Source organism: Macrosteles quadrilineatus, unplaced genomic scaffold (genome assembly GCF_028750875.1).
Source record: "Macrosteles quadrilineatus isolate MER2022 unplaced genomic scaffold, UCM_ALF_1.0 Scaffold_1__1_contigs__length_201487025, whole genome shotgun sequence".
Classification (NCBI taxonomy): domain Eukaryota; kingdom Metazoa; phylum Arthropoda; class Insecta; order Hemiptera; family Cicadellidae; genus Macrosteles; species Macrosteles quadrilineatus.
In genome coordinates, this window is record NW_026542594.1 from 153,966,763 (window position 1) to 153,992,398 (window position 25,636).

Below are 25,636 nucleotides of genomic sequence, written 5' to 3' on the forward strand. Positions count from 1 at the left end.
TTCAAATGGTAGGTGAATTTTTTATCTGGGTTTCAATTATCAGAACTGTTATTTGATAGTTTGTATTTATATCTTAAGGGATATAAAAACTGAAAAAATAACACCTTTTTAAAATGTTTCAGTTAACAAAATATTTAGTAATCAAGATGCTGTGGAAAAAGCTGTCAGAAATGGCCAATGTTTGTACAAAATATCAAGTTACACTTCATTTCCTATGCACGACTTCTACCGCTGCCAGACCTGCAATACTACAGACCGCAATGCCATCTGTGTAAACTGCATCAAAACTTGCCACGCGGGACATGATGTAGAGTTCATCAGGCACGACAGGTAATAAACACATGCACACAATATTACTTTTGGACACTGTTATAATAAACCGTTAGTAAAATTTTTAATGAATTACTTTTTCAGTTCTTTTCTTATTTCTGGTTTACAGTTGACAATCATTATTAATATCACACAGCTAGTATACAAGAATACTAATAGAGGTGTAAAAATTTGCAATTCGAAGCAACAATTTGATTCAATAGATTTTTGATTTGAATCGATGCAACTCGATTCTAAGCAGTATAGAATTTTTCTATTCATACTTGTCAATTGAGTGAAATGACCATAATTAAAATTTACCTGCATTTGTGTAATGCAAATTGTTGTTGATGTGGTATTAGGGCTATTCAATACATATTATGACATGAATTTTAGGTGAAAAAATATTTATTTTTATCATATTTTAGAAGAACCTGTATTGCTGGTAATGTCAGTGAGCTGCTTTAATTGCCTATTTCATCATTTTTGTTCATATAATCATATTGTTAAGCATGTTACCTATTTTATAATATTGATTTTACATATAAAGTCATGTTTTGTTTGGTGTAAACAAATAAAAACATTTATTTGTAAGATTTATACTGAAACTTGCAATTGGTTTACATTAAAAAGAGAGGATAGTATCAGACCTATAAACTACAAGGTATAGGCCCTACATAGCTTCAGACCTATAAACTGCAAGGTATAGGCCCTACATAGCTTCAGACCTATAAACTGCAAGGTATAGGCCCTACATAGCTTCAGACCTATAAACTGCAAGGTATAGGCCCTACATAGCTTCAGACCTGTAAACTACAAGGTATAGGCCCTACATAGCTTCAGACCTATAAACTGCAAGGTATAGGCCCTACATAGCTTCAGACCTATAAACTGCAAGGTATAGGCCCTACATAGCTTCAGACCTATAAACTGCAAGGTATAGGCCCTACATAGCTTCAGACCTAAAAACTACAAGGTATATGCCCTACATAGCTTCAGACCTACAAAAATACCAAATTTACCAGTCTAAAACATCAGTCTTATTAGTAGGAAGAAACAATTTTTCAAACTTGTGTTATTTTTTAGAATGATCTTGGAGTGACTTGTTTTGGCTATGTTTACAGTAGTAAAACATGTTACTCACACTGCTTACTCTTAACAAAACTTCTCATCATTTGCAATGCCAAAACAAAACAAAAATTAAACAATTAAAGCAATATTTACATACAAATAATTCATTAAATAAGAACGCCTTCGCAAAAGGAATTAAACAACACGCTCCTGTATTGCGGGTGTTGCGTTGATTTTCTATGCGTTTTTTGTATAAGGGTGACTTTTTATCGAGGTTCTACTGTATTCTTGACTGTTGCTATTGCAGTGCATTGAGGAAGACACATGATCTAAATGTATCTGGGTGTGTTGACAGATTCTTCTGTGACTGTGGAGCCGGGACCCTCAGTAACCAGTGTCAGTTGCAAGGAGAGCCTACACAGGACACAGACACACTGTATGACTCTGCTGCTCCCATGGAGTCTCACACACTCATGGTCAACTAGACTCTCTCACCACTCACCCCTTTTATTTATACTATTGTACATTTCTGATGCCACAAAGTGGATACAAAGCACAACATTGTAGTAGATCAATAATCCCCGAATCCTCATTTGTCACCTTTGTATTTTTTTATCGTATAGATTTATACAGAGGGTTGACTCTTGAATGTCAGAATGGCATGACCCTTGTTATACTAAATGATCATTATCCACTGCGGCGTTTATGTAAATACGATAATCTCGTACCGTCATATTTAATTAAAATGTTAAGTTGTGTTTGTATGTGTATATTTAGATTGTATTAAACTTGTATTATATGTATTTCGATGTACTGGCACAAACATTTCTGAAATCGGTGTGCCAACAAACCTTTTTCTATTGAGGGCCTATCTACTAACAAGGGCTACGCAAGTGCCATAAATTGTATTTCTATCATGGAGTTAGGTTCAACTATAAAATTTGTGAAGATTTTATCAAAATAAGTTGTAGATATCATGGCGGAGGCTTTTAAATAACCCATTTCATTCAAAGATCAACTATTCTTTAAATTACGTTTCCCTAAATATTGTCTTTCTTTAGTTAGTAGTTTAAGCATCACAAAATCAAGTTAACAATATTTTGTTTCATGAAAGATCCTGATCCTGGTGGATTTGAAGATTATTTTTTTTTTCTTTTTAGTTGTGAGTTTGGGTGTGCATGTTTTATTGTTATTTATTTGTTAAACAAATAAAATATGTTGACTTTAGTAATCAAATTACATATGTATTCCATTTTTTATTTATTTCAAATGAAATTTTCATCTGAAATCCACCTCTTTACTTCTTTTGTTTAAGATACTGTAGCTCAGAGAGAAAGTACTAATTATATTTTATTTGTAATATTAATTAACTATTTTTTTGTTGGCAGGGAGGGACATAGTGTGATTATTAATTCATTCTGTTGAGTGGTTGTGATAGTTTGATCTATCGGTTAAGCAACCAACAGTTAGAAAGTTTATTTTTTTCTATGGGTAATACCACAAGTGTTGCTGTCTATTTTTGTTCTATAAATTATTATTGACAGCTGAACAACCCACTGGTATATAGCTATATAGCAAAGTTAATTTTATTATTAGAGAAGACATTATAAACTTTAAAAGTGGTCAGGTGGTCCTTAACACCTGACTGACTTACTATTGTGTGTCAATTTTTACTTGCCGTTAAACTGAAACTATCTGAATCACCGATAATCCAAATCGCTTGTAGAAAGAATTAAAAAAAAAAACAAAACATAAAAAGTTATTGTGGCAAAATCCCTTTCTCACAGTTGTTTTTCATCGTCATCGGCAAAATCTTGCACACCTTCTGCAGTGTTATAGAAATCATCATTGTCTTCTGTAAACGCAGCAAAATATAAAATATATTCCGTGGCCATGTATCATCGTCTCCTGCAGTCATAGAAACTCATAATCGTGTTCCGCGATCACAGGAAATATTGCACATCTTCTGCTGTCTTGTAGACATCATAATCGTCTCCCGCGGTCATAGAGACAACGTCATCTTTATCCGCGATTGCAGGAAAATCTTGAATATCTTTCTAGGTCTTTGTCTCACGCGGTCACGTAAAATCATAATTGGCATCCTCAATCGGAGCACAAGCTAAAATCTTTTGATCACAAAATCTTTGTAGATGCGTTCTGCGATCGTAATAGTTAAAGGTCGGCAAACTCTGTGAAATGCCCTGAATTTCGGTAATAATCCAACTAAACTAACCAAATTTTTGTTTGTCCAAATGTGTTACAGTCCCAATTGATTTGGATGATTGGAGTTCTCCTGTAACGGGGTTTACATTATACTCAGGCAGTAGGAGGTATACTTTAGGCATTCAAAGTGAACATGTTATATAAGGCCTATAATCATTATTATCAATTGAGATGTGGACGAACTAGGTGCATATTTTATCCCAAATATGAGTGGTGAATGATGAGTGTAGAATAGTGAGAGATGATCTGTGTAGCTTTGTTACTGACTAAGATCAGCTTTTTCAACAGCCAAGATTATTTATTTAAAGTCCAATGATCAGGGACCGCTGGGTCCAGTTTAGAACCTTAAAAAAGCTACTGACTTCTCGGATTAAACCAAAACATAGATCAAACTTACTCCCTTGTAGTAGATTTGGTCATCCTTAAGAATCAGCTGAAGACACTTTTATTATTAGTTCCGTCCAGTGCCAATAGGATTGTGTTCTTGTTTATTATTTGCAATTTTTTGTAAAATGTTTGTTTACAATTTTTCTTGTCTTTGTTAAATTTCAGCTACCGGTACTTAAAAATGTCATTTAGCTAAATACTCTGCACCTGCAGACTAAGTGAATTTCAATTTGCCTGATTTGTTTTCCAATAAATCTATTTAAATAACATTAGGTTTAACAAGTACCTAGGTTTGCTGCTACAGTGACAGTAATAAAGTGTTTCTTGGTGAAATATTAATAGCTTAGTATAAAATAAATAAGTTTGCTAAGTTTGATCAAAATGTACCCTTACAATTTTCCATAAAAATAATATGGCAATTATAAATGTAATTTTTTTTTCAAAAATCACTAAATTAACCCTGAAATATTATAAGCATATTTTCACCGATACTAGTGACCAGTGTCACCAATATGTACTAGACATGAATAACAGGCTTCAGTTTTTTACAATGGTATGACAAGTCTACTGTGTTGGTTAGTTTGATTTGAGAAATATAATTGTAAACAAATTTTAAATTGTCAACTAACAGATGAAATATTTTATATTCTCCTACAAGCATATAATAGGCAAAACTAAATTTTTTTCTACAGTTACCTGACAAAGCAGGCTTCCTTGCACTGATTATAATATGTGTGTGCTTGAAATTAAGTTGGTAACACTTAGAAGATACTACGACTACGATCAGCTGCTGCAGGGTTTCACAGCCTTTGAGTATTGATTCTACAAATTAACCTGTTGTTTCATGTTAACATTCTATTTTCGTTCAATGCTTAGATTTAACCTAACCTAAATGTGTTGTTTAGTGTTTGAAAGACTAATTACTTATATTCTTTATAGTAACTGTAGGAAAAATATAGTACCGAAATTACTACTACCTTACTATTGCATAGTAAACATTCTGTTTGCGTAATGTAATGATGAATTTTCATAGGTAATGAACATATATAACAAAAACAGGTATCACAGTAGTGTAGCGAAAAATATATATCTGATCACTCAGAAAGTGCATCAGAACAAAGGACAGCTTTAAAATGTTCAAATATCAGGTCTTAAACTCAATTTATAATTATTTTTCATTGTTTCTAACTTATCCAATTAAACAAACAAAAATACATAAAGCTTGTCAGTGTCTCATTGGCAATTTTAATTTTGCATTTGGGGAATAATGCTACTTTTACCAAGGGAGTTCCTACGTCAGCCAAGTCAGATTTTTAAACTTACAAGGTTCTGATTATTTTAAATATTGCTTATTATAGAATATTCTTAATACATACTTCATTTCATTCCTTCCATTAGTTGATTTCAATTAAATACAGTATATACAACTCATTTAGAACCACTAAATAATTCATATACATAGTTGGTTTAGTTAATCGTCTAATTAAAAATATAATTTTCTGGTATGCAAATATTTTGAAACAGCAAAATGAATCATTTTTATTGATGACTTCTTTGCTTTTATTTCTGGTTTAAGGTCAACTACAGTTTTTTATAGTGATGTTTAGCAGTGAGGACAACATTGATTAGTTTCCATTGAACAACATCCCCGTATGGAATGTCAGCAACATTAAACTGCATGTATTATTAGTCAAATCTTGCAATTTTTTTATGAAGTTAGGTAATCTGATTACCAATAACTGAAAAATGTTTCTTTCTTGCTACAGTTAGGTTTCATTGCTTCCAATTTTGTAGTTATTATAACTCCATGGTGATCCTTTGTGCATTGTAAATCAATTTGTAGGTTAGATATAGTTAAGGAAACCTTTACTATCAAAACATAGCATGTATGGCAAAATTTCCTTCTTTGAACATGTAAGATATATAATATATCCCAGCGGTGTGGATAGTGCCCGAGTACTTTACAAACTTGTAAATTAATTATTGTTTCCAGCGATTTTTGTTATCAATTTTGTTAATTTTTCAGAATAATTGTGTATTGTAAATTAATTTTATTCTTTTGATCTGTACATTGTGAAAGTTTTAAGAATAACACAGTTTAGAATATTGGCATAATAAATTGAATTAATCTTAATATTCTACTTTATTTCCTAAAACCTATTAGGTATATACTGAGGTATAATAAGATTTGTTGCAACTTTATTTATTTTGCAGAAGTACTGTTTGATGTATGCCATCAACCTTCCTCCTTCACTGGAAAATATGTTTACGCCACACTACATTATTTTGACGAACTTCCCACGCAAGGATTTAGTCCAGAAAACAGCTGTTTGCCGCCAGCTTATTCAAATGGGGTTTCATTGCGTAATACTGTTCTGCAATGAGTTTTACCGGACACCAATCAGCTGATTATACTGTATTTGCGTGGCAATGATTGGTTATAAACAAAAACATGACTGGTGATGTTTAGTCCTTTAGTTGGTTGAAATATATAAGGATTCGTACGAATTAAGTAGTATGGCGTAAACTATCGTACGTAACTCGTCCAAAATGTGTGTACCGGACTCGTATGGTAATCCCGTACTCGACTTCGTCTCGCACGGGAACGACCACACTCGTCCGGTAAACACTTATTTTCAGGACTAGTAACGTAATATACTATTACCTACGACAATTTTTTTAACTAGCCTTTTCAATTCAGTTTTTAGAATCGAAAAGCTTCACTTTACCACATTTTTTACTTACTTTACAGCACTATGTGGTAGAGTAACAGACCAATGGGGTTCAAGGATTGAGAGAGAAAATAAGTAAAATTGTAATGCTTTTTTTACGCCAACGAATCAGCTAATATAGTCAAATCCAGTTTTAGATCTCTTGGCTTCCGCTTTCCTTACTGTAAACAATTTGTTAACCATCAGTTAGGTTGTAGGAAGGTTTAATGAACGACTTTAAAAAATTATAGTGTAATAGACGATGTAAAAGTAAGAACTTTAACTAAGTAATAAGGATAATCATAACAATTTAAGGTACTTTGATTTTGTTTGTTTTGATTTGAATGTTGTAAATCTGTAAAAACTGGTTCAATATGTTCAGTATTGCTATAAAATGAGTAATGTTTACGTCTATTTGTGCCTTGAGACAGTACTGTTGGCAACAATTCCCTGAAAAAGTAAGAGAAAGAGTAAACGGTCATAGGTAAAGTAGTGTAAGCAACTAGTATAATTAGCCTTTACGCCAATCGTAGAAATCAAGGCACTGCCTCGAGTGCCTAAATCAAAAGATCTACTTGTGTCGTAAGATTAAAGAGGTTACTAATTAGTAAAAAGTTTCAAACAAACAAAAAAATAGTTCTCAACTGTACAATAAATTGTCCAATGAATGATGAATCCTCGCTATAAAACCATCTCGCTGTTATGAATGAAATGTGAAAAATATCAAATGTATGAAAATAAAGAAAATTCGCTACACATTAATGATCAAGACAAAAAGAGCAGACTACTTTTAAAAGGTCTTTAAAAATGTATTATATTGAATGTTCTCCTTGTAATTTAACATTTAAACTGTTTGGAAAGAACAATCACCATCACCAAACTAAAAGGATTCAAATTTTTTAGTAAATCTCTTATTTACAAATCGTAGTTGAAGTCAGTATAAATTTTGAATATTTATGAAATCATAAGCAAGTAATTATTTTAATAAGTAATTTGTTTTTCTTAACCAAGATAAAAAAAACCAAAAAACTGCATTTGAAATAGGTATTAAATTAGCATTGTGTGGTGCTTCAGTGGCGGGTCGCCAGCATTTTATCCCCCTGGCCAAAGCTGACGTCACTATGACGTAGTAACCTGAGCGCTCAAAAGTTTGTTTGCGGGTGGAATTTTACCCCCGCGGATTTGGAAGTCTAATGAAAATAGACAGAGCATGATTAATTAGATTAGCAATAAAAACTGGAATTTTACCCCCTGTTCATGTAACTAGCGTTTAGACAACTGAAGATGTACGGGCCGGATTTTTACCCCTGGATTTTACTCCCCGGCCGGATATAGAAATTATTAAGAATGATTGGTTTTATTATTTTTATTTTTATTTAATTGTAAAAATTGTATTATTAAGTAGCCTATCTTTATTTATTTATTTTGTAATCTCAACTAAGTAAACAGAATTCGCTGTTTAATTTTGATCATATTAACTATCAGTTAGCTTCAATGATCAAATCCTGATACTCGAATCTCTAAATTTAAAAAAAATCAATTAGTTGATGTTACAAATAAATTAAGATAGGCTACTTAACAATAAAATGTTTACTATTAAATTAAAACTGAATAAAGAGAATTAACCATTCTCACTAATTTATATATCTGGTCAGGGCGTAAATATCCGGCCCGAACACTCGAGGTTTTTATAATTTTGGTGTTCTGATTAAATTCACAACCCTGAAAATATACTTTTAATTCCGCGTTTAATCCATCGAACTGATGTCGCGAAACTCAAAAGTTTGCGGCCGGAATTTTACCCCCTGGTTTGTGACGTCACGTTTGCCCAGGGGGATAAAAATCCGCTACCCCCTGTGGCTAGGTACTCTATATTCTGTGAACCATGTAACTGCAATGTGACATTTCTTCAACTCTAAATGACTGCCAGCTATAAAATATATCTGTCAAACAATAATTTTATACTATATTAAAATTAAATGTTTTGCTTACAATATCCTCTAGTTTTATTTTGGGAATGCATTGCACGTCTAATAAAATTTTGGAGCTGCTCACGTCCAATATAAAATATTTGACTGTAAAATATATAGGCCGTCCAAATCTCACCATGTCCAAAAGTATAGTAACTGCAAAAAACCATAGTCTTTCTACAAGTTTTGGTCGTAGTGAAACAGCACAATTTACACTCTTAAAAAAGTAGCAGTTGCACCATGTCTAATAGCTCAGCGCTGTCCCATGACGTTCAGAGCACCTGCACACTGTGATTATTGTTTTACAACCAAACTTAACTTAACCAATTACTTGCTGTGTATGCAGGAGCTCTGGACATCTTGCAACAGCAGTGAGCTATCAACGTTGTGCAACTGGCAGCGGCTTTGGATGTGGCGTAACTGCCAAGTTTTTTTAGAGTAGAATCCAATCCCATGAAAAGAAAGACTATTTTTTTTTTTTGCTGTTACTGTATTTTTTTGGACGTTGTGCAACAGTCAAATATTTTATATTGGACCTTGTAAAACAGCTCAAAAATTATATTTTGAACGTTGTGACACTGATTTTATATCATTGGACGTTGTGCTACACTCCCGATTTTGGTCGTTAATATGGCAGCCCTCTGCTGAACTTCAACTAGTTAAACTGAGAACTATCGGTATAAAATTGTGCTAAAAGTCATCAAAAACTTTTAGAAATAATATAAGTTTTATTTTCAAATTACAAACACCTAGTAAATATAACAATTGCAGCAAGCTTTACCATTCCACGAGTTTTGGAAGGCCAAAAACAATAACTTAAAATAATGACAAAGGGTTTACATAAATGCACTTTTATAATAATTAAAGAGGATTATATTATAAACATACTGTGTAAACTTTATTAAATTGAAACCGTATCAATAAAATTCATCCACGGTATTAAAATACTCTACATAACATTCTCTTTAACATATTTATTAATGAAACACTTGTTTGTAAATAATTTCTAGAAGAATTATCTGAAAATTTGATCATTAAGTAAATCTAGTATGTAGTAAAGCAATATAAACTTAATCACAAACAGTGAATTCCTACTAAAAATGAACGATGCTGTACAATTTCTATTAAGGATGTACAGCTAAAAGTTATTTCTTAAGCGACTTTTCAGTAGGTACTTTAAGAAACAATCTAGCGCCTATTACATTGAATAATTTATAAATAGTTCAATTATCACATCTAAAACTTTATTGCATAAAACAAGTTGCAAATAAAAATACAGTACACTGTTAATACACTTTTGTTTATCAGTGATTTACTATAAACAGATGAGTAGCAAAACTTTTAATGTGCGAAGTATTTTCTTCAAGGATGTTACATGAGTCGTGGTTTATTGGTTACTCAGGGGGCGATACGAGAATACTTGGGAGGAGTTCGCCAGACCGCGCTTGACGTCCGAATCCTCCTCTTGATGGGGTTGCCAGCAAATATCTTGTTAATGTCAGGGCACGGATCACATTCCATGAAAAGATCCCATGCCTTCTTGGGAATGTATTTGTTGACTGTTAAAAGCCGTTCACGATTCTTGGCTGCAAATTTAAAAAAAACAGGTTATTTCAAAAGTGTATTTGGCTAGGTCTCTTGTGACCTTGCTGTTAATCAGTTGTTATGTTATTTAACTACAGTAGTCACCTTGAGCATGATCTCTTGATTAGTTCTACAAAGGGTGACCAAGCACCTGACCTATTATGATTTGGCAGTAATAATAAATGTTTCATTTTTATTAACTACATCCAGAACATTAACTAGGATTTAATGTATACTGCTGTATGAACTCAGCCGCTCGATGAGGCTTGTCTGTGCCGATGACTTTACTCTGGCATATTCAGCACACAAAAACATCAAAAGGTGGCACTATACCCTTAGAAATATGGGAGTGCCCCTGAACGCCAGGTCGTTTGTCAGTATGATGGCGGTGACCATGTTAGGGGAATTTTGCTTGCAATCAAAGAATGTTCAATAATTCAATTAATAATTTGATCATTCAATGTAATTTTTCATTCCAGAGCAGGATCAAAAATTGGTTCCAACTTTAAAAATTCTAAACTAAATTTGGAAGCTGAGGGTTGAAGTAATACTTATATTATGTATGATAGCTCCAGTAGCCACAAGTTCCAGTACCTTAAAATCTAGAAACCAAGCATTAGCACGAGTAGTATCCATGAATGGTTGGTTCTTAATTAAAATTTGTGTTGTTAAAACAAATCTACTGTGCAGGAATGTAGTACATTGAATGTAGGCAAATGAGGCTAATTGGGTAAACTAAAAGTTAACCATGAATTGATTTAATAATTGAAATAAATGTAACATTTTTTTATTAGTTACAAATATTATACATAGGCTACTTACACTGAGCCCATAAGGGTATCATCTTTCTTGGCTGACTTTCATCATCACTCGAGTCTCCACTGTGAGCATCATCAATTCCATAATCATTTTCACTCTTGGGAGGCAGCAAAGGTCGATCTTCTCGGGCCGGAGTTATTTCATAACAGTTTGAAGGCTGAGCTGAGTTCGGCTTTTCTGAGGGTGTTGTCCCTTGCTAAAGGCAATATTACAAACATAAGCGGTTTTGATATTTCTCACAAGTCTATATACAAGATATAATCAGTTACAGATATAGTAAACTAAGTAACTAGTACAGGTTTTTCCGTAACCATTAGATGTACAACGACGCTTTGTTAGACTGAAATTATTCGTTTTTTAAGCTCTACAAAACAGTTCAGAAAGAAATGCAGCAAAATTGTATTGGGGACAAACCAATTTTGACTCCATAAAACCTAGTTCGCATAGTGCAATCATGCTGTCTCGCAAATTCGTTCAAATAAATGTATACATACGTTACAACAACAATAACAATGTTCTTGATTGTCAACAATTGAAATAAATTCCGTCCCAAGAAATTCCTGAATGAAATTTAATCTCATGTTGATGATTGGGAATATATTTTCCTAAAGATTTCCTGAAATTTTTGTCCATCCCTATATTGACAACTAGAACATCAATAATTTATTGTTTATGAAAATCAACCTCTAAAATAATATGTTTCTTCCTGCCATATTTTAACATGAGCTTTATACTATTACCTCTATCAAACTGAAATTGAGAAAAAAACTATATTAGATTTTGCTCATACAACTTCTGCCTAATTGCTCACCTGTAATTTTAACTTTGCATTGTTCACCGCTGCTATTTTGCCAAGTTTTCCTCCTTGAAGTTTCAGCTTCTCAGCTTCAGCTAACCTTGAATATAACAAAAAAATTAAATGTATTATCTTTGTTGAACATGGTTATAGTACTTGTACTAATATTGCCAGAACATTGTATTTGTTGACCTCTTGATATACAGTAATCCTCCTAATACCCAAGATTGTATGTAGTAAGTAAACATTGTGCAAGTACAGTAGAACCTCGATGGTCCGGGGTAATGGGTGGGGAAGACGATGGATAACTGAAAACCTCAGTTAATGCAACATGACATAAAAAATATACCAAGTGTCTCAAAAGACCCACACCCCCATATTATTTTTTTATTAGAGATAAAATTATAATATTCAAGGAGAGGGAATGTTTATATGACCAAAAAGGAATTCTTTGGTGAATGAAAATTTTTACCCCCCTCCCCCAAAAGGGGTAGTTTGGGTGTAAGTCAAAATTTTCAAATGTAAACCCCTATTTATAGTGGTTGTAAAGTTCATGATAAAAGAAAAATAATGGCACAAACTAGAAGTTAAACTAGAGGTTTAACTAGAGGTATCTAGTTAATCCTATCCCTATAAAAAGTTATGGCAGTTTTAAGTTTGAATTTTTTTTAAGATGGGAGCAAACTAACAGAGCTGTTATCTCAAAGTGAGCGCCTGGCATATGAGGTTAAGCAGGGTCGCTTCCCTTGCCCCGTCACTTTGGACAGGATTTAACCTGTGATTGGAAACTGCCTTTGTGCAGATAAATCAAATTTAATCAAGGTACTTTTTCCATTCAAAAGCTGAAAGCCCAATAATTTTGCAGTTCAGTTAAACAATTTTAGGGCACTCGCATTTTACCTCCTGGCAAGGGTTTAACAATTCTGGGGGATTCTGCGACATAGGTTTTGGGGGGATGGGCACCTCTGGTGCTACCCCCACTACTTATCATGCCACGCTCAGACGGCAGTTACTTCGTGGATGACCTTCATACAATTTAAAAGACGCATTAGGTGTGCTGAATTACTTGTCTACAGTAACAGTGTTGTCAGCAGAATCCAGTGGCGGATCCAGAGGAGGGCGCCCCCCCCCCTCGGGCATACATAATATATTTATTTTACTGCATGTAATACAGTAGTGCATACTCATTTGCATAAAATAATTTGTCACACTAACTTTGCACAATGAAATAGTACCCTATAAAACTGCCATTTTGGAGACTTAATTTACACTAATTTTTCGGGGGGGGGGTACCCCCGAACCCCCCAGACCCACAGGTTCGCCCCCCCCCCCCTTGTGACTGGTCTAGATCCGCCACTGGCAGATTCGATAAACAAAATTCACGCATTTTCCCCGGTTTTCGCAGCTAAAAAGTACAAAATTCCCGGCGACTAAGAAAAGCCCAATGAAAGTTGTAAAAGCAAATAAAAATAACGGATATTTTTAAATAATTAAAAACCCACATACGTTTATTAGCCCTTAAGGCAAATTAACTCTTAACCCTTCGCTGACGGGTGACGGATATATCCGCCTAAGTCTTTGGCGATAAAGGACGGGTGACGGATATATCCGCATATGGTTTTTGATGTTCCGGACGAGAAGCGGTTATATCCGCCTTCTCTTCAGACAGACTGGCAGGTGCTTGAGCAGTAACCCAATGTTACACGATACCAAGGCGCCACTTTCCTGCTCTTTCCATGACTGCGCTCTCCCCCTCACTCCCCTGCCAACCCCTCTCCTGTGCCTCACCCCCTCCCGCGCACCTACCACACCTCCTACACTCCTCCCCTCGACGTTTCGCGCTCAACATTACGTTGTCTCTGTTTATTGTTTACATATTGTTCTTTATTTATTGCCTAACGTTGTCATGGTCATATCTTCAAAGACGGGTGGCGGATGTATTCGCTGCATTTCTACTCATCCGCGGACGGGTAGCGGATATATCCGCATAGTTAAAAACGTGTAAAAAATTATTTTGACGGTATGATGTGTTCCACTGTGTTTATTTTATGTATTACTAGCAGAGCACCCGTCCTTCGTACGGGGTTGGCATATAAGTATAAAATGCTTATTGCAGTTATGCTCAAGCTTTGCGTTTGCAATGGGGGGAGGACATAGTTTGATCAAATTTGGTTCATAAATTTACGGTATGATATAGTATAACACATCTACCATTGCCATAATTTTCTACTATTGCACCTAAACAATAGAAAAAAAAATTATCAAACATTCGCACAATATCAAATTATTCGTTAAATTAAAAACTAAAACCTAACTGTAAACAATCCTACTTTGACAGTTCTCATTGTGTATCACAGCTTTTTGTTGCTGCTTAGTTCAAATTAGCTATAAATTAATGTAAAATACCTGCATTTATGCGATCCTGTGTTGTAGCTGAGTTGCTACCGGTTTCAACTCACATTGGAGTCATCTTCAGGCAGTTATAAGATGTCTTCTCGCTTCATTCGAAGGTCGTCAAATGGATAATAAATAAACAAAACACAAACACGTACACGGACATAAAAAAGAACATTTAAAGCTGTAAAAATACTGAAAACGGTAGGCCTACGGGACACGACACGACGTGATCGGGCGAAAGTTTTGTCTAGACTAGTCGATCACGTCGACTTCGCCCGATCACGTCGTGTCGTGTCCCGTAGGCCTACCGTTTTCAGTATTTTTACAGCTTTAAATGTTCTTTTTTATGTCCGTGTACGTGTTTGTGTTTTGTTTATTTATTATCCATTTGACGACCTTCGAATGAAGCGAGAAGACATCTTATAACTGCCTGAAGATGACTCCAATGTGAGTTGAAACCGGTAGCAACTCAGCTACAACACAGGATCGCATAAATGCAGGTATTTTACACCAATTTATAGTGTTTAAATGCGATCAGGAGGCTAAAATTCAATATAATCAAATTAGCTGTTGTCATATATGCACAAACAAAATAATAATAGTGCTGCACCCTGTTGGGAAACCTTCTTATAATTTTTTAATGCTATTGCATATAATAGAACCAACTTGTAAAGTTGAAACAGCTGAGTAAATTCTTTAATTCCCTTTAAATATGAATACTCATAAGGTTAACATGGGGAACTACAGACCCACTGGGGCGGAGCCCGAAAGGATTTTTGAGATAAGAATATGCCTAAATGTAGGGATGGGCGAGTAGTGTTTTTTTGAGTCGAGTCGAGTAATTAGCCCTAATACTCGAGTATCGAGTCGAGTCGAGTCGAGTAGTTCACGAGAAAATCAACAATTTTATTTTACATATAGCTGTGGCAAAAAACCTACATCTTCATTTTTACGAACAAAGCATTTCTCAATTCACCAAAAATAGACCTGGTTAACCCTTTCCACTCGTATGTCGCCGCTACCGCGACATTCAAGTCTGACCGTTCCACTCGTATGTCGCGGCCGCCGCGACATTTTCAGCATCGGCTTTTTATTAATAAATCCCTTTTATATAGTGTTTGCATGTTTTGAATTTGTGTTGAATACAAACTTAATGATTTCCTTATTCATTTTACATGTCTTTGGTAGCTTGAAAAATAATTGTAAGTTTATTTAGTCAGCTGTGGATTAAAGAATAGAGAAGTGTAAATAGTAACCATGACGACCAAAATCACCAAAAAATCTAAGTTTGAAAATGCATTTTTTCATTAAAAATACACCTAATCCTTCTTGTAATGGCTGATTTGAATTGACAACTAGATATCTAATGTTGATAAAGTGTTTTACAAATCCTGAAAATGTGTTAACGTTTTTTAAAAAGCCTCCTAAAAAATATTTTGTACATTTTATTTTGCTTTTTTTTATATTATGACCACACAAAAAATATTTTATGGGTATATTTATTTTGATATTTTGTTTTACTTGTGTACAATTTTATGCTGAATAAGAATCAAGCCCTCAAGTACAACAAATAATTTATTTTAGTCAGTATATGTACACAAAACTTAAAACATGTTTTTTTGCATGGCAATAAATGCAAGCGTATGGGACAACAAGGGGTCAACTAATCCGAGTGGAAAGGGTTAAAAGCTTTTATACCATATAAAAAACACAATATGTATGTGTATCAAACTTATATTTTGGTGTTAAAGGTTTTTTATTAATTGAAAAAAAAATGCAAAAATATGGAACTAAGTGTTTATTTTAAAATAGGCCTACTGTAAATGTTTGAATTTGACTAAAGCATGAGATCTAATAAAGTTTCCTCTAATTTATAAATAGGCTTATAAGTATTTATCTAAGTCATTTCTCAGTTTTTGTATTTATTTGAAATTCCATGAAACTGTTTTAGTTAACTCATTAGTTTATAATTTTTTTTTTTAATTACGTAGCCTACATCTTGGTCTACAAATACTCTTTGTAAGGTAAGTTTTTTCCCCCAAGTGAGTAAAAACTAACTTCCTATATAATGACATTTTCTCACTAATTATATATCTTCAAAATTTGTTTAACTATGAAAAAGTCACCAAGTCTAGCTGAAAACATAATCATAAATGAGGATATTTTTGAAATACAGAATAACTAATCAAACTAAATTTTTAACACTTTTACTTCTTAAATTTTTTTTCTTGAAAATGTCAACAGTTTTTCACTTATTTTTAATAAAGATTATCACTTATAATTGTTTTAAAGAAGTCCAGATGTGTGAACTTGAAGAGCAGGCAAGAGACATACGTCACTGCCACAAAAACTCTTCTCTACTGTGAATGAATGAACTGTTTATTGTGTGAAGCCCCACCCACCGTCTAACGGGACATGGGGGAGGAAAAGAGAAAGTTTGGCAGAATTTGCCCTTGTTCTAAAGCCTGGTTCACATGCCCTCCCTCACCCTCGGCCTCAGTCGCTTGCAGATTTCCATTACACAAGAGTGTTATTTTGAAATACTGTAAATGTTTGAATTTGACTATGATGAGATCTAATAAAGTTTCCTCTCAAAATAGGCTTAACTTTTTAAGTATTAATCTAAGTCATTTGTCAGTTTTTGTATTTCTTTTTAAAAGCAATTGCAGTTATACATTAAAAAAATTACAAACATCTTGGCCTACAAATACATTTTGTAAGGAGAGTCTTTTCTCTAGTGAGTAAAAGCGATCGTGGTCAAGGAATGAACTGTGCTAAAACAGCACATTGTCAATGTTTACAAAAGTATTTTGACTGAAACCTGAAACCCTGGTATTTTTTAAAGACATTGCATAATAGCCTAAGTCGACGTCTGTGGAGAAAAGTATGGCAATAGATAGGTTTTACTTTTAGCCTATAATAAAGATTATGTTTTGGGACTAAAATCTCCAAAAGACCAAAAGAGTGTTTTTAACAAACATTTCATAGTTTTATTTAGTAACAAAAGTGTTTGACTATGTTCCCGATTATACCAAGAACAAGGTTCGGCATAGTGGATTCACTGTGAACCGGCCTGCCTGGCAGTGTTTCCACACGACACACGACCAAAACAATAATCCCGCTTACTGGGTCAAGAAATCCTGTTTTATCACGCTTTAAAATTGTGAAAAATCCCGTTTTATCCCGCATGATTATTTTTGTACAATACCTAGTATAATACTTGATGTATCATGTTTATAAAGTTGTTTTAACATCACTATTATATTTTACTACAGTATTTAATCAATTTGAGTTAGTTTTTCTCTAAAATTAAATGGAAAAAATAAAAATAGTAGTCACAGCCGAAAATCCCGCATCCCGTTTTAATCCCGCTCAAGGTCTAAAAATCCCGCTCAAGGTCTAAAAATCCCGCTCAAGGTCTAAAAATCCCGCTCAAGGTCTAAAAATCCCGTTTTCGGGATAATAATCCCGCGAATGGAAACACTGCTGCCTGGCCCTTATGCACGACGTCACTATAACCTCCGTGTAGGGGTGTCAACAATGGATCGGAACAATCGAAGTTTTGAACATGTCTGTAACCTAGTTTTTTATACTTAAATACTCATTATTTATAAACAAACACGTACTACATATCGGATCTCGAATCACGATATATATCGATACCCTTTCCACCCACAATAAAACATTAAACGATGCCAAAGCAATCGTCATTTGCTCCATTGAAACACGAAAGTCGATTGGCTGACATGGTAGTGCACTGACGCCTCCTGACCAATGAGAGCTGTTGTTACATACTTTTATTGTCAACATTCACCATTCGTTATAACTTTACAAAATCGACACGGACTAAGGCTTATAATATTTTTCAATAAATACATTATGTTATAGTAGCACTTAAAACTTCACTAAACTCTTTAATCAGTAGATAGTACAGATCAAAATATGGATCTACTTTTTGGTGCAATATAAAGCAAGCCTAACCATACGACGATGTTAAAGTTTAATGGTTGAATATAATTTTTCTAATGATGCGTATAATGCAGGGATTATTAAACTGAAAATTTTGACGTGTTTAGGTTATTTATTTTGTACTAAAAATAAAAATAATACATCTAAATGTCTAACTTATTGATACAGACATTGTTTAGTATAATTAATTTTGTGTTGGCGGGACATTCGCTCGCCGGTTGTCTCTTGAGTTGAGTCTGACATCTTGAAATTTAGATTCGTAGATTGTGTTGTGCAATGCTGAAGCTAAACAATGTCACCGGCACCGTCGCTGTTTTGAACTAGATAGTTTCTAAATTGGCTATGAAAATTGTTAACCGTGATTACAAAACTAATACTGTAGCTATACAGTAAATAAATGTTAAAATAAAATATTTATCCCTGTCGGTATCATCGGAATCGACTTTTGACAATCGAGTCTTGGTACCGATACCAATGTCCAAGTATCGGTGGTATCGATGACGATAATCGACTCATCCCTTTTACTAGTAGAGCTGTATCGTGACGTAATCGATGCATCGGGATTTCGATGCATGCTGGATCGAATCGGGATTCGATGCATCGCACTCGCACACCTACACCACTGCCTATCACCCAGTGTCAGCTCAGCTCTCAGCTGTCGGCGCTGTCGCTGTCAGTGAAATGGATTACGCAAGCGATGTCTAGGTTGCCGATTATTAGTAGGCCTAGTATGTCAATATTTAAAGGGGTTAAGGGATTAAATAAAACTCAAACATTTTCCTTTCTTACTATTTATTTGGGGAGTGTTACAGAAGGTCTAAGTCCCGGAAGGTCTAATTAGACCTTCGACACACATTTTGCAGTTTGTACTTGTTGCTGAGGGTCTAATCTGGTAGTATGTCGAAGGTCTAAGTCCCGGAAGGTCTAAGAGTACAGTCAATGCAAAGAAACTCATCCACTGATACTGTTTTAGACCTTGCGGGATTAGACCTTGGGCACACAATGTATATTTTGTAAATAAATTATTATAAAATGCGAGTTGCTGAAGGTCTAATTTCCTGAAGGTCTAAGATTCGAGTCCCTGAAGGTCTAATTCCCTGAAGGTCTAAGATTCGAGTCCCTGAAGGTCTAAGATTCGAGCCCCGGAAGGTCTAAGATTCGAGTGCCGGAAGGTCTAAGATTCGAGTCCCGGAAGGTCTAAGATTCGAGTCCCGGAAGGTCTAAGATGCGGGCGGGCATTGCGTCGCCAGAGATGAAGGCTATACAAGCAGGCAATAACGCAACAACTTTTAGAGTTGGAATATTCTTAGTGATAGTTTTAATAACTCTCACGTCTTTTTTTTTTTTTCTAGCTTGTTATTACAAGTACGATGGAGATATAAAAAAATCCTTATTTATATTATATCATTGACTATTGGATACTTTAATTTTTGCTACTGGCATAGTTGCTGGGCCATAACAGTTGCTATAGCTCAGAATAAATCATTACATAACTTCACAATGCATATACATGTTACACTGTTCTAGTTTCTTTAGAATTAATATTAAATTCATCGTTTTATGTAAAAATGTTTAAATAGATAACCTGATACGTTCCCAAGGTTCTGCTCCTTACCGAATTTACTAAGTCGGGAACAAGTAATCACTGTACCCATGGTAAAACCTACACCCGGAACCTATTAAGTTTAACGCGAAAAACATAAAGTGTGCCATTACTTTCTAAACAATTTTGTAAAGCTTATAAATCAAATATTTTTTGGACGTTCTGTTATGCGCTTCATGGTAAACTAGCTACAGAGCCCGCTGGGGTTTAAATACGACGGCCTTTAAATACGGCGGGGTTTTTAATATTTGACGGCCTTTAGTCAAATAATGCTTATAAAATCCATACACCACTTAACTCACAAATATTAATGGTACAGATTAAGCACATAACATTAGAACAACACACCTATAGTCTGTCTAAAATAATTGTGCGGTTGGAATTCAACATATGATTTCCCTATTATGGTAAATCTCCCTCTCATTTACCCTTTTCTACACTAAAATACCCGTAACAATCATCTGTTTAATATTGCAGACAGGTTTTTAGGAAGCATTTGTTTATTATGATTGAACTACACACATAATAAAACAAGAAGATTTATTTTAACATAAATAATCTACGTATTAATTTTAATTTCACTAGAAGTTTTGTTGTAATATAGATAATCTTGGGCTAACATTTATGCTTTATGCTTTTGATGGATTGTTTTAAATACAATTTCAATTCAGGTAATGTAACTATACATTATTAAATTAGTTAATATCGTGGAGAACTGGTTTCACAATTCTAAAGAGATTCTTCACTTCTTATTTAGTTATTATTTTAATACCGTCGACAATGGGAACTTTGTCAAGGTCTCTAGCGGAGCCCTAAGGTCAGATCAGGATGAAAACCATTGGGTTATCCTCTTTATGTCTGAATAATCAGTGTACAACATCAGAGTAGGCCTACTCATGATGAACAACGGAGTCATTTCATTAAACTTGTTTTATTATACCATACATTATTTGCTATAATTTTCTTTTACTGAGGATAAACTAACATAACAAATTGATCATACTATTTAAATGAACGAGTTATGTTTAAAGATACACAAAAATTAAACCATTTGTATGAAACAGCTATATTTAAGTTTTTGCATTTTTTCATTGTTTACTAATTGTATAAATATTTCAAATCCCTAATAGTAAAAGCCCAATATGCCTGAGTACACACCAAATAGAAAACAAAACTCGTAAAAATACATAAATATAATTTTATTTATAAAACATATATTAAACCACAAAATGAACACAATGATGTAAATTTAACAAAAGTTAGATGTAATGTGAACGTTAACAAAGTACTGGAAACGTTCCATTACATCATTCACTCTCATAACTGGAAAGTAGATGTTCACCATCATCTTCGCTTAGCCACCAGAGTCAGTGTCATCCTGCAGATTTATAATGAATGGTTCCATAATTTTGTCACGCAGTCCTTCTTTAAAAAAATCTTCTTCCTGGATATTTTCAGCATGAATTACGCATTGCTTCCAGTCTTCTACTGTTACATGGTTCATGACATTTTCAAGAAGGTTCCTGACATCCTTTATTTTAAAAGACGTGTTATTTTGCGCTACCTCCCCTTTCACTTGAGCCCAAATTAGCTCTATGGGATTGTATTGACAATGGTAGGGGGTAGGCGAACAACCTCAAACCCATCTGCAACGCAAGTTCATCCAGTTCGTACTGTGGGGGAAAATCTTGCCTGTGCTGCCGCACGGTGGTAAGGAGTTCTGCTACTGTGTGGACTGGATTGTGTTCAATACCGTTATCTGATAGCCACTTCACAATGTCTGCCTTTCTTGATTTTGAACTTGGAATTTTGTTAAGTAAGTCGTTTTGAATGGTAGCTGGCATTATCCATTACAATAATCTTTTGATATATTTTCTATATTACAATCTTCGGAGTCCATATTATGTGCTGCAATGCATTTGTTTCCTTCCCCCGTTATGTTTTGCACTGTTTTGGCTATTTATAATTAACACTAATCAATTAAACCCAGACTGAATAATATTAAACTGCACAAAATATCATCATAATAATCACAATGTTGTTTACTACTAAAATGTAAACAAAGTGACACCTGTTGTAAAATTATGAACAGTATGAATCAGCTGTAGGCTAATATGTGGTGGTGGCAGGGGCCAGGGAGAAAACAGGGGAAAACAAATTTGTCCTTCAACCGCACATTAAATTCAGACAGAGTATAACATAAGGAATGCACTTTAAACACAAATACAAATTGTTAACAACAACATTTAACCAAAGAAAATTCATTTAAATAACACTATAACAATAAGCTGTTAAACTATTAACAGCTGTTACGTATGATTAGATTATGTATGCATGATGGTAAACCAATTATTGCCATCTATTAAAATTATTGGTTTTTATTTTCCACGTAGGGTTAGCTCTTCTACCCAACCGGTTTTTCATAGTTTTGGCCTTAAACTTAAAGGTGGACGCACCACAGATTTGACATTAAGCATCGGCATTAATTTTTACTTTTTTTCGAGTTAGTTTGTCTCTTCCACTCGACCCATTTTCATACTTCTATATCTTGGATATGGAATTTAAGTTTAAGATTATTATACATTTAAATTATCCTGATCGTTCAATCCAATGTGCATTCGATCAAATAACAATTCAAATAATTCGATTTATAACTTGTCGTGCCCTTGTGTATGCACGCGTATTTTGTTGACTTTGATAATTGAAAAAGGTTGATTAATTTGAAAAGATTTATTTTTCAATACATAATTGATTGATACAAAATGTGTAATGTTGTTGATGACTTATTTAACTCTAATTATTAACAATAACACATGGTTAGATGTTTACTTATTGCCAACATAGGATAACAATCTATTATCTATAATATTAAAACCAAACAGTGTTATTTTTATTTCACGATTCTGAATCAACCACTTGACGGATTTTCATGATTTTTGTGTTGAAAGAAAGATAATTTTGAGAACTAGGGAATGTCGAAGCCATAAATTTAGTTTAGGGTCCCAGTTTTTTAGAAATTAAGTTTTAATTTTTAAAAAGTCTAGCAGCCGACGCTAAGATTTTTAAACTAGCTTTTGGCATAAAATAATTTGCTTAACATAACAGCTGTAAACATTCAGCTTTTGTGTCACAAATTCAGCATTTGGATAAAAATGTAAAGACATACTTAGGGTTGACTTATTTATATTATGTGTAATGCTAAGCATTGATACGTTCAATTCTTCTGTAAGAGGATGGCAGATTAATTAAATTATACATAGTAAAATACTAGGATGTTCAAATTACAGATGGATGACATAGATGAACACAACGTCAACATTGACCTAGGATACTGCAATTAGACAAACCATCCTTTTATGAAATCGTGTTCAGTTGTGGTTACGTTTGGGGGCGACTATATCAGCGCCCCAAAACGTGAAAATATCACTTTTATTTCAACTATGAATATTGAATATATTGTAGTTTAAATTAACTAATATGGGAAATTACGATGTACATTTATTCAATGAGGGTGGGTAATTATCAAGGATAGAACTGATAACGGTATGGATAATAAACATTGACAATTACGTCATTAGCTTGACTAGCGTGTTTACTTTTTATATTCCTGCTACATGTGACCAGTTCTTTTTTTCAAATGAATGTTATTTGAACCAAACAGCTGTTTCAAAACAAACTGTTATTGTTTTTACTTTTCTTTGTTTACGCTTATTTATTTAGCAATTAATGCAGTGAAATTGATTCAAAGGATAGGTGTGACGATTAGTTTTGATTTTAGGACACCAAAGTTAAATTATGTGTACTGTGAATTTTATTGGATAATATGGTTTTATTTTAGGTTGTTTCTATTCAGACCTACTGGAAATTGTGTATAGTAGTTGTATTGTGGTGATAATAATTATGGAAGAGGCAAGTATGCTATGGAAGGCGGTATCGTTAACTAGGTCTATACACTTCTCAATTGACTATTACTCTCTCTACTGTAGGCTACTTATAATCAGTGTGCGTCTGTGCGAATCGGCTGCAAATCTCACTTCAAAGCTTTTCACATCGTAAAAATTGCAGAATTGCTGTTTTATTGTAAAATTATCGGATTTAAAATGCATATCGTATAGGCCTATGATGGAATAAAAACATATTTGGTCACACAACATTTGTTTACAAGATGATTTTTCACATTAAAACTGCAAGAAACTTTGTCTTTATATGTGTAAACTAGCTGATCTGAATTGTACACGGTTTTAACTGACTACTGAATTCCCGTACGTAGGACGGGCTTACACCTCGTACTTATTTAATACGCAAGCAGGTTTTTTGTGACAATTACTCCTCCGAAACTACTGAACCGATTTACATGTTCTTGGTGTCAATAGTCAATGGAAAGAGCGTAACATGAAGTTGTGCAGGAAACTTTCTTTTTAGGGAAATAATTAGAGGGTGAGGCCCTGGGGCCCTTTAAAGTTTCGTATTTCTCCATAAGATTAACATGGGAAACAAATATTGTTATGAAACTCCAGCTGTTGTCAGAAATTAAAAGTGAGAAGAAGAACATATGTTAATTGTAAACAGTAAATAAGTTTGCTAATTTAACAGTTAGTTTGCCACAAACATTTACTTACTCGGTTGAAATGAAATAGTTACTATTTGAATTTGGGTTGGCGTAATTATTACAATGGGAAAAAACGAGAGAGCCTGGATAAATTGATATACTAAAAAGAAAACTGAATTAACACTGTGCTGCATTTCTTAGTAATCATTAAAAAAACAATTTGCAAACTATGGAAACATAGGAAAGTCATAGAACACCACCAAGGGGAAGAAATAGAAATAATGTGTGTTATACACTAAAAAACAAAATCAGCTTTTGTAAAATGATAAGATATTTACAAGAAATGTTGATTATATCGATCTGTTATGTACATCTTGAGTATTCCATCATCTTTGAGTCGAATCTTTTATAGTCATAAAAAATATGACTGTTATTCGTTTTAAAATAACGCCTGTAATACTTAGCAATTGCTCGATTTCGAGCAACAGTGACACTAGTTAATTATAAAACATGTTGTTGATATAGTATAAAATGTACAGTGAAATTCAAAAATTATATTCTCTAGGCCTACTTGTTAGTCTACTTATAGAGCTAACTGTACACGTTGGATTGAATGAACAGTGGAGTGAATGAACAGGCAAATAATTTGTAAAATACTTTTTGGAGTGAACCATCTTGGAGTGAATGAAACATCTCGATAATTACAACTCTAAAAGTTGTTGCGTTATTGCCTGCTTGTATAGCCTTCATCTATGGCGACGCAATGCCCGCCCGCATCTTAGACCTTTCCCGGACTCGAATCTTAGACCTTCCGGGAATCGAATCTTAGACCTTCCGGGACTCGAATCTTAGACCTTCCGGGAATTAGACCTTCAGCAACTCTCATTTTATAAACATGTATTTTAAAAAGTTACATTGTGTGCCCAAGGTCTAATCCCGCAAGGTCTAAAACAGTATCAGTGGATGAGTTTTTTGCATTGACTGTACTCTTAGACCTTCCGGGACTTAGACCTTCGACATACTACCAGATTAGACCCTCAGCAACAAGTACAAACTGCAAAATGTGTGTCGAAGGTCTAATTAGACCTTCCGGGAATTAGACCTTCAGCAACTGATCCTTTATTTGTCAAATATCAATGAAAATAACGAAATCGGTGTAACGTCTACTACTCGACTCGAGTCAAGAGTATCTTTAACTACTCGACTCGACTGTCGAGTATTGCCAACTACTCGAGTAATTACTCGACA

At 34.0% G+C, this 25,636-nt stretch overlaps 2 protein-coding genes across 3 annotated transcripts in view; one reads left to right on the plus strand and one right to left on the minus strand.

The window, feature by feature from the left end:
* Nucleotides 1-6,124, plus strand: part of LOC128987730 (F-box only protein 11) — a 37,057-nt gene extending 30,933 nt beyond the window's left edge. Inside the window, exons 11-12 of the mRNA XM_054408736.1 lie at nucleotides 123-330; nucleotides 1,736-6,124. Of these exons, the coding sequence (XP_054264711.1) occupies nucleotides 123-330; nucleotides 1,736-1,865 (338 nt within the window). The 3' untranslated portion in view covers nucleotides 1,866-6,124. The remainder of the gene's footprint in view (nucleotides 1-122; nucleotides 331-1,735) is intronic.
* A 3,769-nt stretch (nucleotides 6,125-9,893) lies between these two features.
* Nucleotides 9,894-25,636, minus strand: part of LOC128987746 (inner centromere protein) — a 41,027-nt gene continuing 25,284 nt past the window's right edge. For both annotated transcript variants that reach the window (XM_054408758.1, XM_054408766.1), the window contains exons 12-14: nucleotides 11,886-11,970; nucleotides 11,078-11,270; nucleotides 9,894-10,257 (exon numbers count right to left, since the gene is read on the minus strand). In XM_054408758.1, the coding sequence (XP_054264733.1) occupies nucleotides 10,070-10,257; nucleotides 11,078-11,270; nucleotides 11,886-11,970 (466 nt within the window). In that variant the 3' untranslated portion in view covers nucleotides 9,894-10,069. The remainder of the gene's footprint in view (nucleotides 10,258-11,077; nucleotides 11,271-11,885; nucleotides 11,971-25,636) is intronic.